Consider the following 13,740-nt stretch of genomic DNA (forward strand, 5'->3'; position numbering starts at 1 on the left):
ACAGAGTTTTTAGGGCTGATGCCGATACCAATTTTTTCCCCCCTCAGCCTTAGAAGATGACCGATACGGACTGACGATTTTCTTGAGCCGATATTTGGATCCGATACTACTTTTGCTCTCTCCATTTGCATCATCAAAATTACACAATGATGATAACAAATGATAAGAGTCTCAATTTTAAAAAAGGAACATTTATTGACAACAACACAGAGCTGCCTGTGGACGCCTGTCTGTAAATAATGCCGGGAAAAATTGGTAAACGCAAATATGTTTATCGGTCTATCACTATTTACGACACAGCCACCTTACTACACTTGTTCCTCTAATGATTTGTTGTCGCTGTGCGCTCAGGAAAATGAAAATGAATGAATGAATATAAGACCATACACATGCAAGTCGCATGACTCCAGCAGTCTTCTTCACACTGAGCTCAAAACTAAAAGCAGAGATGAGCTCTAACATACATGCACATCCTCAAGCTACGAAGCAGGAGCATTAAGTTTTAATACCTGTGAGATGATTTTACTGCGCTGTGGGTCTTTAATGATTCATCCACATTTGAATTAAATGCAGATTGTAACTGAAACACTGAAATCATTATAACGATATGCTTTTGCATCCAAAGCGGGAAAAAATGCTAACCTGTCCAATCTGAACATAGACAACCTGACGTGCAAGTATGGGGAACTTTAATAAGGCTTAGAAAGGTTTTTGTACCCAGAACATGTATGAACACTTCAAAGCAGATTCACCTGCATTATTCTGAGAAGAACTGCATCCATTATTCAGTATTTTGGCTTTTCAAGGGTCACTTGCATTACACAGCAAAGAGAACAGGCGTTATACAGGCATGTTGTATTCGCCTGATTTTTACTGAATTTTCTCTCTGAACAGGGGAGATTCTGAGTCGCTAGCTTGTAATTGTTGTTCTTGTTCTTGATGTTGTTTATGGTTAATTAATGAGCTTGTGGATCAAAGGGAGAATCCCTGATCCCAATGGAAGTTCTGACCCATATCTCTACTCTATCCTCCAAAAGCGCTCTCCCTCTACTTATCAATACAAAATAGGAGATATAAAAATACACCATGGGAAAACAAAACAACAACACAAAAAAAGATGTGCTGTAATTGTAACTGCATAGTCACAAGACTCCTAATGTAGTTAGAGTCTGTTTGTTTACTGGATGTGAGTCAAACGTCTGCTGAACAATTTGGGTTAGTATGATCCAGCCTTTGAGCTACAGATGAGTTAGTTTATAGCGCTACTGTATGATGTAATGAGTTCTCAATCTGAGGCACGAGGACCTGCCTTCGAAATCTAAATCACATACATTTTTAAAGCACTTTCTTTGTAATGACTCATATTTGCCCGTCTTGAGTAAGAGTATACTGTTGACTGACCACGGCATACTGCCTCCGCACAGGTTTGATAGGGCTATTTTACAACAGCTGCTGAGATGTCTGCCTTTTAGAAACTCATCTTCCAGCCTGTATTATGGTTAACACATTCAAGCATCGTAACACATTTTGTTCACAAGCCAAATGGACAAATTACAAAACACTATTAATTTACTCTCCAGGCAATTCTGTTGGATCTCTGGCAAACCCATTTTATTTATTTACTACAGTAACCTATATCTTAAGCACAGCCTTTGATACAGTGGATCACTTGATTATTTTTGCAATCTGATTTTTTTATTGGTTCAAATTTATAATCTAAAAGCTATAAAATGAATTACAGTACATGCTACCATTTAGATACCTCATTAGGAGGCACGTTGCCGCAATTCTTTTATTCACACAATTATTTATTCACCCAGATTTTTAACAACGTCAGCCCACAAAACTGACAGCGCGCCGGGCCTATGATGAGTCCTTGCCGGGCTTATGCATCAGGGATGTTTTTAAAAATGTATTTTTAAAGTAAGATGTAGCGAATTTTTAAGAATGTGTGACAGAGAGCATGAAGTTAGCGGATGTCAACGTAGCTTCGTTTGTTTAGTTGTGGATGAATACTAGTAACACTTCAGCTCAGGCTAACTGGAACAACTTTTAAGGTGGACCAGCTATACTCATTTTAGTGACAAGCTGCTGCTCTCACTTTAGCTCAGCACCACCTTAGCCCACCGCAAGGCTCATCCAGATGTTTTTTAGGGGGGAAACATAACTGGTATTAGTATTTAGTAAGTGTTAGTCCCTCAAGTCATTAAGTTAAGGTGGACCAGCCACTCACAAGGCAATGCTGAGTCGCTCTTCCGAGCGCCTGAGCATCATACAAACTACTTCACGTATTTTAAAAGCCCCTGAAAACCTTCATGCCTAAAAATGAATAATAAACTTTATTTGTATAGCACCTTTCATACAAGAAATGCAGCAGTGCTTAAATAAAAATAGGCAAAATCAAAGCTGAAAAAGTCTCTCATGTCACAGTCTCTATGAACAATGGAGTTTGCTCAGTTGTCATGTTGTCTCAGTCTTCACCTAACCTTAGTATAGCACTGCTATGGAACATGATATCAGATGGTCATACTATATATGTAGTAGTAAATTCTGTCAGACTGGCAGTAACTTCACTTTGGTTTTAAGCAGCAGATTTAGTTCTTAAAAAATTCTTCCAAAGATTTAAATTTGGTTTTCAGACACACAAAGAAACCCTGACTTCACACAAGAGGAGACCTTGAACGTCTCGTTTTGCAATAGTGGCTTCAAAAACTCCAGGTGAGTTTGAAAATTGTGAAGCGCCTGAGGACAGGTAGGCCTTTACCTTCACCTCTGTTTCATCTGAAGCTGCAGCTGAGAAATCCTCCTTCTCTAGGATTCCCTCTTTCATTATTTCCAATTTGCCCGATATATTGACAACACCCTGACATCGTCTATAACAAAGACTACAACATCATTCTAGTTTCATCATTTATTAAAGATTTAATTAAAAATGAACAGCTCCATGCTGGTGAGTGTGAATGATTCTCGGACCAATAAGTTCAGAAAGGTGCTTCTGGACCATATACTTTCAGCCTGAGACCAACAGCTTGTGCAGACTGATAAGCGGATGTGGTGCATCACTACCTGCCCACCTTTTCCTTATCACTTGAGCCTCTCAGATCAATGTCATACGTGTTTCTCAGAAACCTCAGTGGACATGTTAACTGCATTATGTAACCTGTTTTTATTACTCACAGAAAATGAAAAGCACCAAGCAATAAAGCTGAAAATTAAAACACGCATGCCTCTATCCCCTCTAGCTGCGGTTTCACTTTCTTACCTCGTCTCGTTGTTTCTCTCTCTATCACTCTTTCACTCATTTAATTTTTTTTTATGATTACATTCTCTTTTCTTTCATTTCTGATAAAACACCCATCTGCAGGGATGTCTTCAAGTGTCATCCTACTCTGATAGCATTTTAAACCCACTTAAATCAGACATCCATGCAGATTCGTGTGAAAAAATCCCACTCATCCGGACAAGACTTTGGTGCACTCATACATGGACCCGCCTCATATTGCTTTTTCACTGTTGCAGCTTAGAAGTGAAGGAGTGAGAGGGATGAAGAAGTAGAAGGCGGCAAGAGAAGAGAGGGTCCTGGAGTCAACAGAGGGTAAAAATAAATGCTTCCTCCTCAAGTCACGGCGGCATATCACACTAGGTTCTTTGTCAGCTAAGGCTAAGGGATGCGATGATAGAATAATTAAAATATTAATGATAAGAGAAATCAGGTGGGAATGATAATACATGACCTGAGAGCAGAAAAAGAAGACTGGGATCACAGGAGGTGTGAAGAGAGGAAGGTCTTCACATATTAGTCCCACTCACATAAACACTAACTTACAAGTCCCCTGATCTAGAAGCAGACATGCAGAAATAAAAACACAAACACTGGGAGACGTTATAGCTCCACAAAGTCAGCCCTTCTTGTTCAAATCAAAGACAACACTGAGCCCTTCTTCTGGCGTAGTTCAGAAAGTTTCTGAATCCGTAATTGGACAGTTAGCCTGTAACAATTGAGAAAACAACAACAGCAACAGTGCGACTGTTAACTAGACATCTCACACGTGATGTTACTGTTTAAAAATCCCTTACCCGAAGCCCAAAGTCATTGGCCATTAGCAGTTAAAGGGGTGACTGAAAAATATTGTCCTATTACCCAACTCCACTTACTTACTCTCACTTATATAATTTAACTGGAGACTTTTTACTGCCCTGTGCTCTAGCAAGACACATGACCAGAAGAGCTTGAAAAGAGCAAAGAGTGCCTTGAGATTTGGCTGAAATATAAACAAAGTCAAAGTCAATACAATGCATTAGCATTGTTAAATTAAAACTGAACTAGGTCACAAACACGGCCGTGTTTCCCAGGTTAATAACAGCTGAGCCCTGTCCAATATTTATTTGTGTCTGGCAGGCCTGTATGTATCCAACGAGGCTTGATGTGACATTTTGAAAGATCAATAACCTGGTGAGTCAGATTTTGTCTCAGTCGCTGAGGAGAGACGGCTCAATCAGAAGTGTTGACAGCTATTCACGTAAATCCAACTATTTCTGAATCGTCACTTCAGGACCGGCAGTAGTGTCGCTGACCCCTGGATGGACACACGTACACACGATCTCTGAATATTAAAGCAACTCCTAATAAACCAGATTGTTGTAAACAGGTGATGAACAATGACAACATCCTGTTTGCTGCATATCCTTGCCTCTCTATTCTGTGGTTAAGATACTTGTTGATATTAGCCGAGGAGCCACAACGAGCTTAGAAATTTTACATTATTTCCCGCTGGACAACTTGTTACATATCAGGGATGAGGAAAACACTTTTGTTCTGCATGAAAGGCTTATTTAAACAAAGCCATTCAAGCCATGGCTGGCCTGGGACCAGAAGAGGCTGCGGTGTGACTGTATCCCACATCGGTCCTCCAGGCTCACTGTGAAAGCCTGATCAAGACCGAGAGCCAAGCAAATGGACAAATAAATAAGTAAACACCATAAAAAATGCACCACACATACATGTACATGAATAAGTGAAAACATAGTTTGGCCAAACACAGGCAGAATTATTTCTTATTAAAGAAATAGAAAACCTTGGATTAATTATTGATGTAGACGCCCCCTCGCACCTCAATACCCATTTGAATACGCAGATGTCGCCTTTATTTTCCTCTGCCAATGCCACTCTCACTGGAGGTGTTTCCTAATTGGTCGATATAACAGGAAACTGGGCACAACTCCCATCATCTATCACATAGTTGGCAACATTATGCCTACTGTCCAGTTATAGGGACTGATATTGATATCTAATCGATATCTATCGAGAAGAACCTGCTCAGGGAATAACTCGTGGTTCTGTTCAGAGTTTTAAATCAATGCAGCTGCAGGAAGTGTTTTATTTAGATACAGTAGCTCGGTGAGGATTTTCCATTTAAAAAACTTAAAAACTCTTTATATCATCCTTTCTTTGCTTGCGTATTCGGGTACTTTTCAGTACAAAGTGTGGCTCAGTGGCATCAATAAATCATTATAACATATAAATTAAATTACTCTCAAGAAAACTAGATTATTGGCCTCCTCACTAGTTTTTGCATTGTGTGGAAACAGCTGGGACCTGGACAGGAATGTAGTGAATTGCACTGTTCATCTATAGCAAACACAGCTAATGCTTTCTGAGGTTCTGGCACTGGCACATGGTACAAAGAGTGAACTACAGATGGAACTTCCATTTGGGAACAAGAAGCAACAAGGTTTATATGGTCTGCATGTCTAAAACACGTTGGAGGGATAAAGAGACTACAGGTAGTTTGAACCATGGTTTATTATTGAACAGTACCTATGTGAAGGTGTCACATGGGATTTCATGAAGATTTGTTTTTTTAAAATTGGTAAAACTCATGTACGCACACTAAGTAAAAATAAATAGAACCAAATAGCCAAACAGAAGTTTTAGTTAACACATCATATCTTGTTTGTTTAAACCATACCAAAAAAAGAAATGTAAAAGCAGCAATTTGTGTTTTACAGCGAGTTATGTATTGGACTATATTTTAGCAGGGCTCAAAAGTAATAGTTGCTAATTAGCAACTATTTTGAGACACTGGCAACCAATTCTTGGCCTTTGGTTGCCATCAGCAGCAACCACTTTTTGAACGGATAACAAATGAGTGACAGCTAACAGCAAAACATGCAGCTTCAAATAAATCAATTCTAAAAATGAGTTTTATTAGAGATATGTAAATATTGCTGTTACAGTCAGAAACGTAACCAGACAACAGCATGACAGCCCTTGTTGTCTTTATGCTAAGCTAAGCTAGCAATATCGAAAATTAATTGGAGTATTTCTCAAAATGCTATGTCATGTTGTTTTGTTTGTTTGTTTCTGTCTCAGTATTTTCACTTTAAAGCAGACACACTGTGCAACTGTTAAAAAATAATAATAATTTGCGCAAACCCGGCCTGAATTTTGATAGATGAGTTTTGTTATCCACTGGGATTAAGGAACATCTGGAAAACCGAACTGTGACACATCTATGTAATCATAACTGATTCACAGTAAGGAATAAACAGAGGCAACACTCACCTCTATGAGTTTGCGTTCATAACTGGCAGCCAGCTCCTCGATGTCACCCATGGACTTATTCTGTGGGACCGGGGCCTGTTCTTCACTCGACCGCAACACTGACAGGGCTGCACCAAAAGAGAAAAGAAGGGGCACATTTGTTTACACAGACGCACAGATAATGTGACAGTAGTGTCGATGACACACTGCGAGGAACAGCTCTTCCCACAGCCAATTAGAACCAGTAGATTTCTGCCAATTATGCGCATTGTTTCATCTTCCGTAGCAGGCTGTGACACCTGCAGCTGTTTGATGCTTTTGTTGTATAAGCAGGGAGCAGCAGATCCATATAATATAAACATTACCAGCAGGGCAAGAGCCAGGAATTTCCATTTTATTTAATTAATGTCACACACTGAAGTAGATGAGAGTCAGGCAACACCCAGGGGTAGACACAGACACAAACACTTAAACACACAAATCCTCAAATACACACATGCAGACATTCTCACTGTATAATGTACATTAACTGCTGCCGCACACAGATTTTTCCTTCTGAGAAAATTTCTTACTGTTCTGTCAAAATGATGAACTCCCCTTCTCTCACCATCGCCTGTTTTACTCTGACTTCCTGTCAGCTTATTGTTTCTTTGCACCACCGTAGCTCGCTAACCAGCTGAAGTCATCACAGTGGAGCCTAAAGCGCTCCTGAGGCCATAAACATCCACTAATCGGGTTCCCCCCTGCGAACAGTGACAGAACTTAGCTGAAATTGGAGCTCTGTGTTGTTGTTGTTTTTTTTTGCAGGGGGGTGCTTCGGAGATTGTTTTCTTCACCTCAGCAAAAGCAAATTTACATTGTTATCTCACTGTCACAGTACAGTACACAGCTAACACTTTGACAAACACACAAGTCATAGAGAGAAGAGGAGAAATAAAGTACAGAAGAGGAATTCAGCATGTCCAAAGACTGCACGGAGCTCAGATAAACATGTGGAGAAGGCACTTCAGGGAGGAGTTTTGGAAAATATACAGTTGGACCCCCAGCAAGTGTCTGAGTGTCTAGACAGAGAGTGATGCAGGTATTGATGAAGGAGGCTGGCTCATTGTAGTTCTAAATAGACAGGACCGTAGGGGAAAAAGCTGCTGAGAATCAATAACACACAACGGTACACAATAAGAGCACTGTTGGATAAAATCAGCCCGGTGGACCACACACACACACACACACACACACACACACACACACACACACACACACACACACACACACACACACACACACACACACACACACACACACACACACACACACACACACACACACACACACACACACACACACACACACACACACACACACACACACACACACACACACACACACACACACACACACACACACACACACACTCCATTCATTGCACATTATATCTTCGGCAACGTTTGCATCTCTTTCAGTGCTCTACTGAAAGGCACAGGGTACCAGGGTGGTTTAATGCATCACTCAAAGACAACTTTGCAAAAGGGAAAGAAGGGTTGTATAATACTGCATCAAGAAGCATGTCCTTTATTTTTATTTTAAAGATTACTCTTTTTGGCATTATGCACATTTACTGGAGAGAAAATAGGGGGAAAGAGAGAGTGTACGGGGTATGACATGCAACAAAGTTCCCACAGCTGGAATCCAAACGGGGAAGGTCATGGTTATAAGGCATGCATTAGGAGTTAGGAATAGGCAACATCAAATAAGAAAACCATATTCTCTGCTTTAAAATATGTGAATTGGAGATCAACTTTTAAATACCAAAAAAGAGTTAGTCTTTGATGGTTCGATATGAAGGAAGGCTGAAAATCCTTACATTTGGCATTTTTCCTTAATTTAAAAAAAAGCATTTCAAATGGCATATTCATCTTTTAAGGTATAATATGTAAAATTTTAAGTAACTAAAATGATTCAAAACGACCAATCCTATGTTATTCATTTTATGAGTTGTGTACTTACAGTATTCCATATGTTTCCAACTATGTTCAAACCCAAGAAATCTGTCATCTTAGTCAAAGTAACAATCCGTTACAATCCATCGCCTGTCAGTGGCGTCATATCCCCTGCTCATGTGTCAGCACTGTGTTTGTCAGAAATGGAAATAAATGGATTTCAGTCATCAGACATCTAGATCTTATCAGAGAAACAAGCTGAGCAAACGTTAGACGGTAAGGTGGTTAAGACAACAACTCCCATGATTCCTCACTACTTCACAACATCACCAAACTCCGTCTTTTTTTTCCCTGAGCTTATTGCTTTATTTTTTTGAGTATTAACTTAGACCCCTCAATAGAACATAACACACATATATGTTTTAAATATAAGATTTTATACCAAATAATATATTAAATACATTTAAACAGAACAGGTACAGAGATGCAGACCTCAAACCAGCAACAAAGTTATATCATGCTACAAACTACAAGTACTGGCACAGCAAGAAAACTGCACACACACACACAGACTAGCTTTCACATACGTGTATAAGGTTGTGCATACACGTATATTTTGTGTGTTTGTATACCGTATACAGAGGCTGACAGAAATGCATTATCATGGCTCCTGCAAAGGGCCCCACAGCACAGAAATCCCCAAGCTTATCTTTGGCCCACCAATAGTGCTGTACTGTAAACCTCAGTCAGCATCCTAATAGCCTGGATGACTACGGCGCACACACACACACACACACACACACACACACACACACACACACACACACACACACACACACACACACACACACACACACACACACACACACACACACACACACACACACACACACACACACACACACACACACACACACACACACACACACACACACACACACACACACAAACACACAAACACACAATAAATACATTGCTGACGGTTTCCCCTGCAGTACCAATTTGAGTTTTTTTCCCTTTAAGTTGGATTTCCCTTACCTGTCACATTGATAGGCTCTTAATAATGAAACCTATACGTGGTGTGTAAGCGAAGAAGAGAGAGAGACAGGGGCTGCCGGGTGGGTGAAGTAGAGAGAGAGAGAGAGAGAGAGAGAGAGAGAGAGAGAGAGAGAGAGAGAGAGAGAGAGAGAGAGAGAGAGAGAGAGAGAGAGAGAGAGAGAGAGAGAGAGAGAGAGAGAGAGAGAGAGAGAGAGAGAGAGAGGGTGACACACAGATGTTTCTGACTCGAGGAAATTGTGCAGACAGCTGGTCTGTAATAACAAAACTAACTGAGCAACACTGCCTAGCAGCTGTGTTTGTGTGTGTGTGTGTGTGTGTGTGCACTTGCGTGCGTGTCATGTGAAAAACGTCAGAAATGCTGAGCTGCAGATGAGCAATATGCTGCATTACAAGTGAAACTGCTGCAGAAAGAGCATCAAATCATAGTATAAAGCCATTATGTGTGGTTATGTGTGATGATGATGATGATGATGATGATGATGATGATATAAAGATGCAGTACAGGTCAAAAATCCCATCCCATCTATGTTAGCGGAGGGACAAGGGTCAAACAAAAAGAAATCAAAAGAAATCCATTCAGTGACAGATGGTTTCTGTCACTGTTTGTCATTTTTATTACGCTGATGTTTGTTCACATGTTATTTTCTTCCAATTAGTTTGTTCAGGGTGAAACATTATCACTGGCAGTTGTGATATTGGACGGGCATGGGACTTCCATGACACAGCTCCGCCGCCACAGACTCCGATTGCAAATTACAACATGGCAGCGCCTGTATTCAGAATATTTTAGCTTCACTTTTGTATAGTGCAAGGAAGTAGAGATGTGTCGGCCATCTTTATATACAGTCTATTGCGTGTGTGTGTGTGTGTGTGTATGTTGTACTACTTTGTCCCATTCCCAGAAGTGTGCCTCTCCCTCCTGGGTTTTTACCTGAGCATGTGCTTCTCCAGAGACGCCCCTCTAATGATCACAGTGTGTGAGATAATGAGGCAGTTTAGTGGGGAAGTCCACTGAGAGACGGACACACACAGGTCGGTGGCTACGTCTCCACACTCAGAGGAATTTCCCGGAAACCGAACTGAATGCTGACATGAGGTGCACATCTGGCCTGAGACAGATATCATCCTCCACTTCGCTGTTACTGCCATCCAGAAATTATTAAAGACATATAAACACTCTGTTTGCAATAATTATTTGTTTCTGATATCATTTACACAAAGAAAAAGTTAAATTCCCTATCAATTATCTACCCCTTATGCAAAATCAAGAATATGCAAATATTTCCAAAGTTCACCTGATGGACACAAAATGTCTCCTGCTTTAGTGAATGTGTGCTTGAGCCTCCGGTTTCCACATTATACTTGTGTAGAGTAATTTGCATATTGGACAAGCGGCAACCTCAGGTGCTGAAAACAAAGCCAACGCAGAAGGTGCAAAAATACAAACTGTTTTGGTCTCTAAAGCTAATCCCCTGTTCACAACTGTACAGGGGTGATTTTTTATAACACCTGTTTGAATTATACTAAGGCTCAGGTGTTTTTACTTTAATTGACAGGATTGGTTTAGTTTGAAATCTCCAGGATTGGTTTTAGTCTGGATGGGCGGAAATAGAGACGTGTAAAAGTGATGGTGCAGACCACCACGTCTGCTTCCTTATTCGGTCTTATAAGCCCCAACGTGTCTTTCTCTGATTCGTCACTCCTCTATCACATGACCCTTTTCTAGAAGAGAACAAGCCACCAATCAACCTTGATTACCAGTGATTCATTCAATTTTGAATTGGTAGAACAAATCTTTACTGTTTGAGAGAGAGAGACTTCAGGTTATTTATAAGGGTGTCAGCTCGCCAGGCAGTATGGCACTTTTATTTGTGTATCCTCCATGTTTCTGTTGTTTTCCCTTGCAGATTAAAGTCTTTCTAATTCTAAACCAGAGCACAGATGGTTATAAGAGCTTACAGAACAAACTGCAGTCTGAAACAAAGTCTTGTGTATTTCGCCTGGTGTGTTGAGGGTAAAGCTGCTGGAAACTTCCTTCCTGCTGGTCAAAAGGTTAGGAGAAAGAGAACTGTGATGGCAAACAATGAAGGTAAAGGAGCTAGGACGTTTCCTCTCTCCTGTGATCTTGGGGTAGGAGAGAGACAGATTAAGTCTCTTTCACCTTAGATGCATTACATATAACAGCGGGTTCATACACGGCCCACACTGCTTTCCACCTTCATCTCAAAAACAGAGGAAAAGGCAGAAACAGAGAAATCCTCACATAGGATGTGCCTTGTAACCTAACTCTTCTGTGAAACCAACAAAAACCTTGAATATCCTCTCCCAAAGAGGAGGCGATGACGGGTGATAATAACGTCGGTGCCAGAGAGCGGGGCAGGGGCTGACACACTTGACATACGCTGCTCTGTCCATTAGCAGTAAGGAGACTTGGCTCTACATCCGCAACCCCCAAGCACACAGCAGCGGGCTGGAGAACAAACAAACGTCCAGCCGAGGCGCTCCGCGAGATGGAGGAAGCCTGCTAAATAAAACATGTGCAGGGCTCCCGCCACAATAGGACTAATGCGCAATCAAGTGGAGCGCTCCTTGTAACAGCACAAACCCATGGCACTCACACCACTGTGAAATTGGGGCTCTTCTGAATCCCGTCTTCCATATCTTATCTTCTTATGAAATCGCTCCATCCCTCCCAGCTGCTGCTTCCCGTACCTTTGTTCTTTTTTTTTTGTTCTTGTGCCCGTAACTTTCTTTCATCTCTTTCACTCCATGTTTTTTGTCAAGTCTTCTCTATGAAGTATTGATCCGTTTTCCTTTTTCTTGTCTTTGTTGCATCTTTCATTCAAATTCCTGTACACATTCTACTCATGTATGCAACCTTCACTCATCCTTTTTGTCTTCATACCTACCTTACCTTTGAAATCGTCCTCCCTCCTTTGACCGTTCTCCGTACTCCTCGTTGTCTTTCTCTCATCTCTTCTTTCATTTCTCTTCTACCCTTGTCAATCAATCTTTCATAGCCGTTCAGTTCGACTTGGCAGCGCACCACGCTGCGGTGCTGCAGCAGTCCCATGCCACTAATCAGGCTTGTTGTGAAGGCCAGCCACTTTACGCCGTGCATATCAATGAAAACGTGCATAAAAAAGATTTTTTTTATACATGCGCACACACCTACATATATGCACACAGACATCAAAGCGAATTGAGGTTCAAGGTTCATCTGTTTTTCATTATGAAACTACAAGATTGGAAATAACGAAAGGAGGGGAAAAATGCCTTTGTGCCTTGTTACACTAACAAAAGCATTCACTCCTGACATTCACACACACACACCGACACACAAAGTTGAGTTAATCACGCAGTCAGGCCATACATTGTTGATGGGCTGGCTAGGGAGCAGGCAGGCGGCTGACGGAGTTAATTAACGAGTGCTAATCAAAAACAATCTTCTTTCATTTTCTAATCGTTAATAGCTCATTTCTCGCGTTCCCCCTCCTCCAGATAACAGAGGCCTTTGTGTATCGGTCCATGTATGTGTTGGGATATCAGGACGGTTCACTGCTGTTACATGGTTACAGGTTTACACACACACACACACACACACACACACACACACACACACACAGACACACACAGGTAGAAGGTGTGGAACGCACCATTCTCCTCGCTCTGGTGATTCCAATCAGGGAGCTGTGTGCTGGCCATGGTGATCCGAATGGAGAACCGCTGACACGCTGATAATCACATCGGTGTGCACAAAAACACACTACTCCACACCTGTCTACAGCTCTCCTTAGTTGTGTGAGGTACCGCTCCAATTATGACAGGGAAAAGCAAAAGTGTCACAAGTCCCTTTCACTCATGCACTGCAGCCCTGGACTTATCTGTACATTACCCAGAGGAGCGGTATGTGACAACGCAAGTGTTCAGTTGAACCGGGCATTAAACTGACTCTACGCTGCTCTGCTCCATAGAACAAAGTCAGTGTAATCTGATTGAGCCAGTGTCTGAATAGAGCAGGTCATTGTCCGGAGAATTCAAAGCAAGCGAGTGGGCGTATTGATGATATATAACATCTGAACCTGATTCTCTAAACATTGTCCGGCGTTCATATCAGAAAATAGCTTTACGAAGGGATTTCACTTGAACAAAGAAAAACTAAGAAATGTGAAAAAATTGAAATATGTCCTGAGACATCTG

General features: G+C 41.2%; 1 protein-coding gene across 1 annotated transcript in view; it reads right to left on the reverse strand.

Moving 5' to 3' along the window:
* The window catches only part of snx29 (sorting nexin 29), a 156,850-nt gene that overhangs the window by 68,259 nt on the left and 74,851 nt on the right, over positions 1-13,740 (reverse strand). The window contains exon 15 of the mRNA XM_083933406.1: positions 6,566-6,672. Within this exon, the coding sequence (XP_083789532.1) occupies positions 6,566-6,672 (107 nt within the window). The remainder of the gene's footprint in view (positions 1-6,565; positions 6,673-13,740) is intronic.

The sequence above is a fragment of the Echiichthys vipera genome, assembly GCF_963691815.1.
Source record: "Echiichthys vipera genome assembly, chromosome: 18".
NCBI classification, from domain to species: domain Eukaryota; kingdom Metazoa; phylum Chordata; class Actinopteri; order Perciformes; family Trachinidae; genus Echiichthys; species Echiichthys vipera.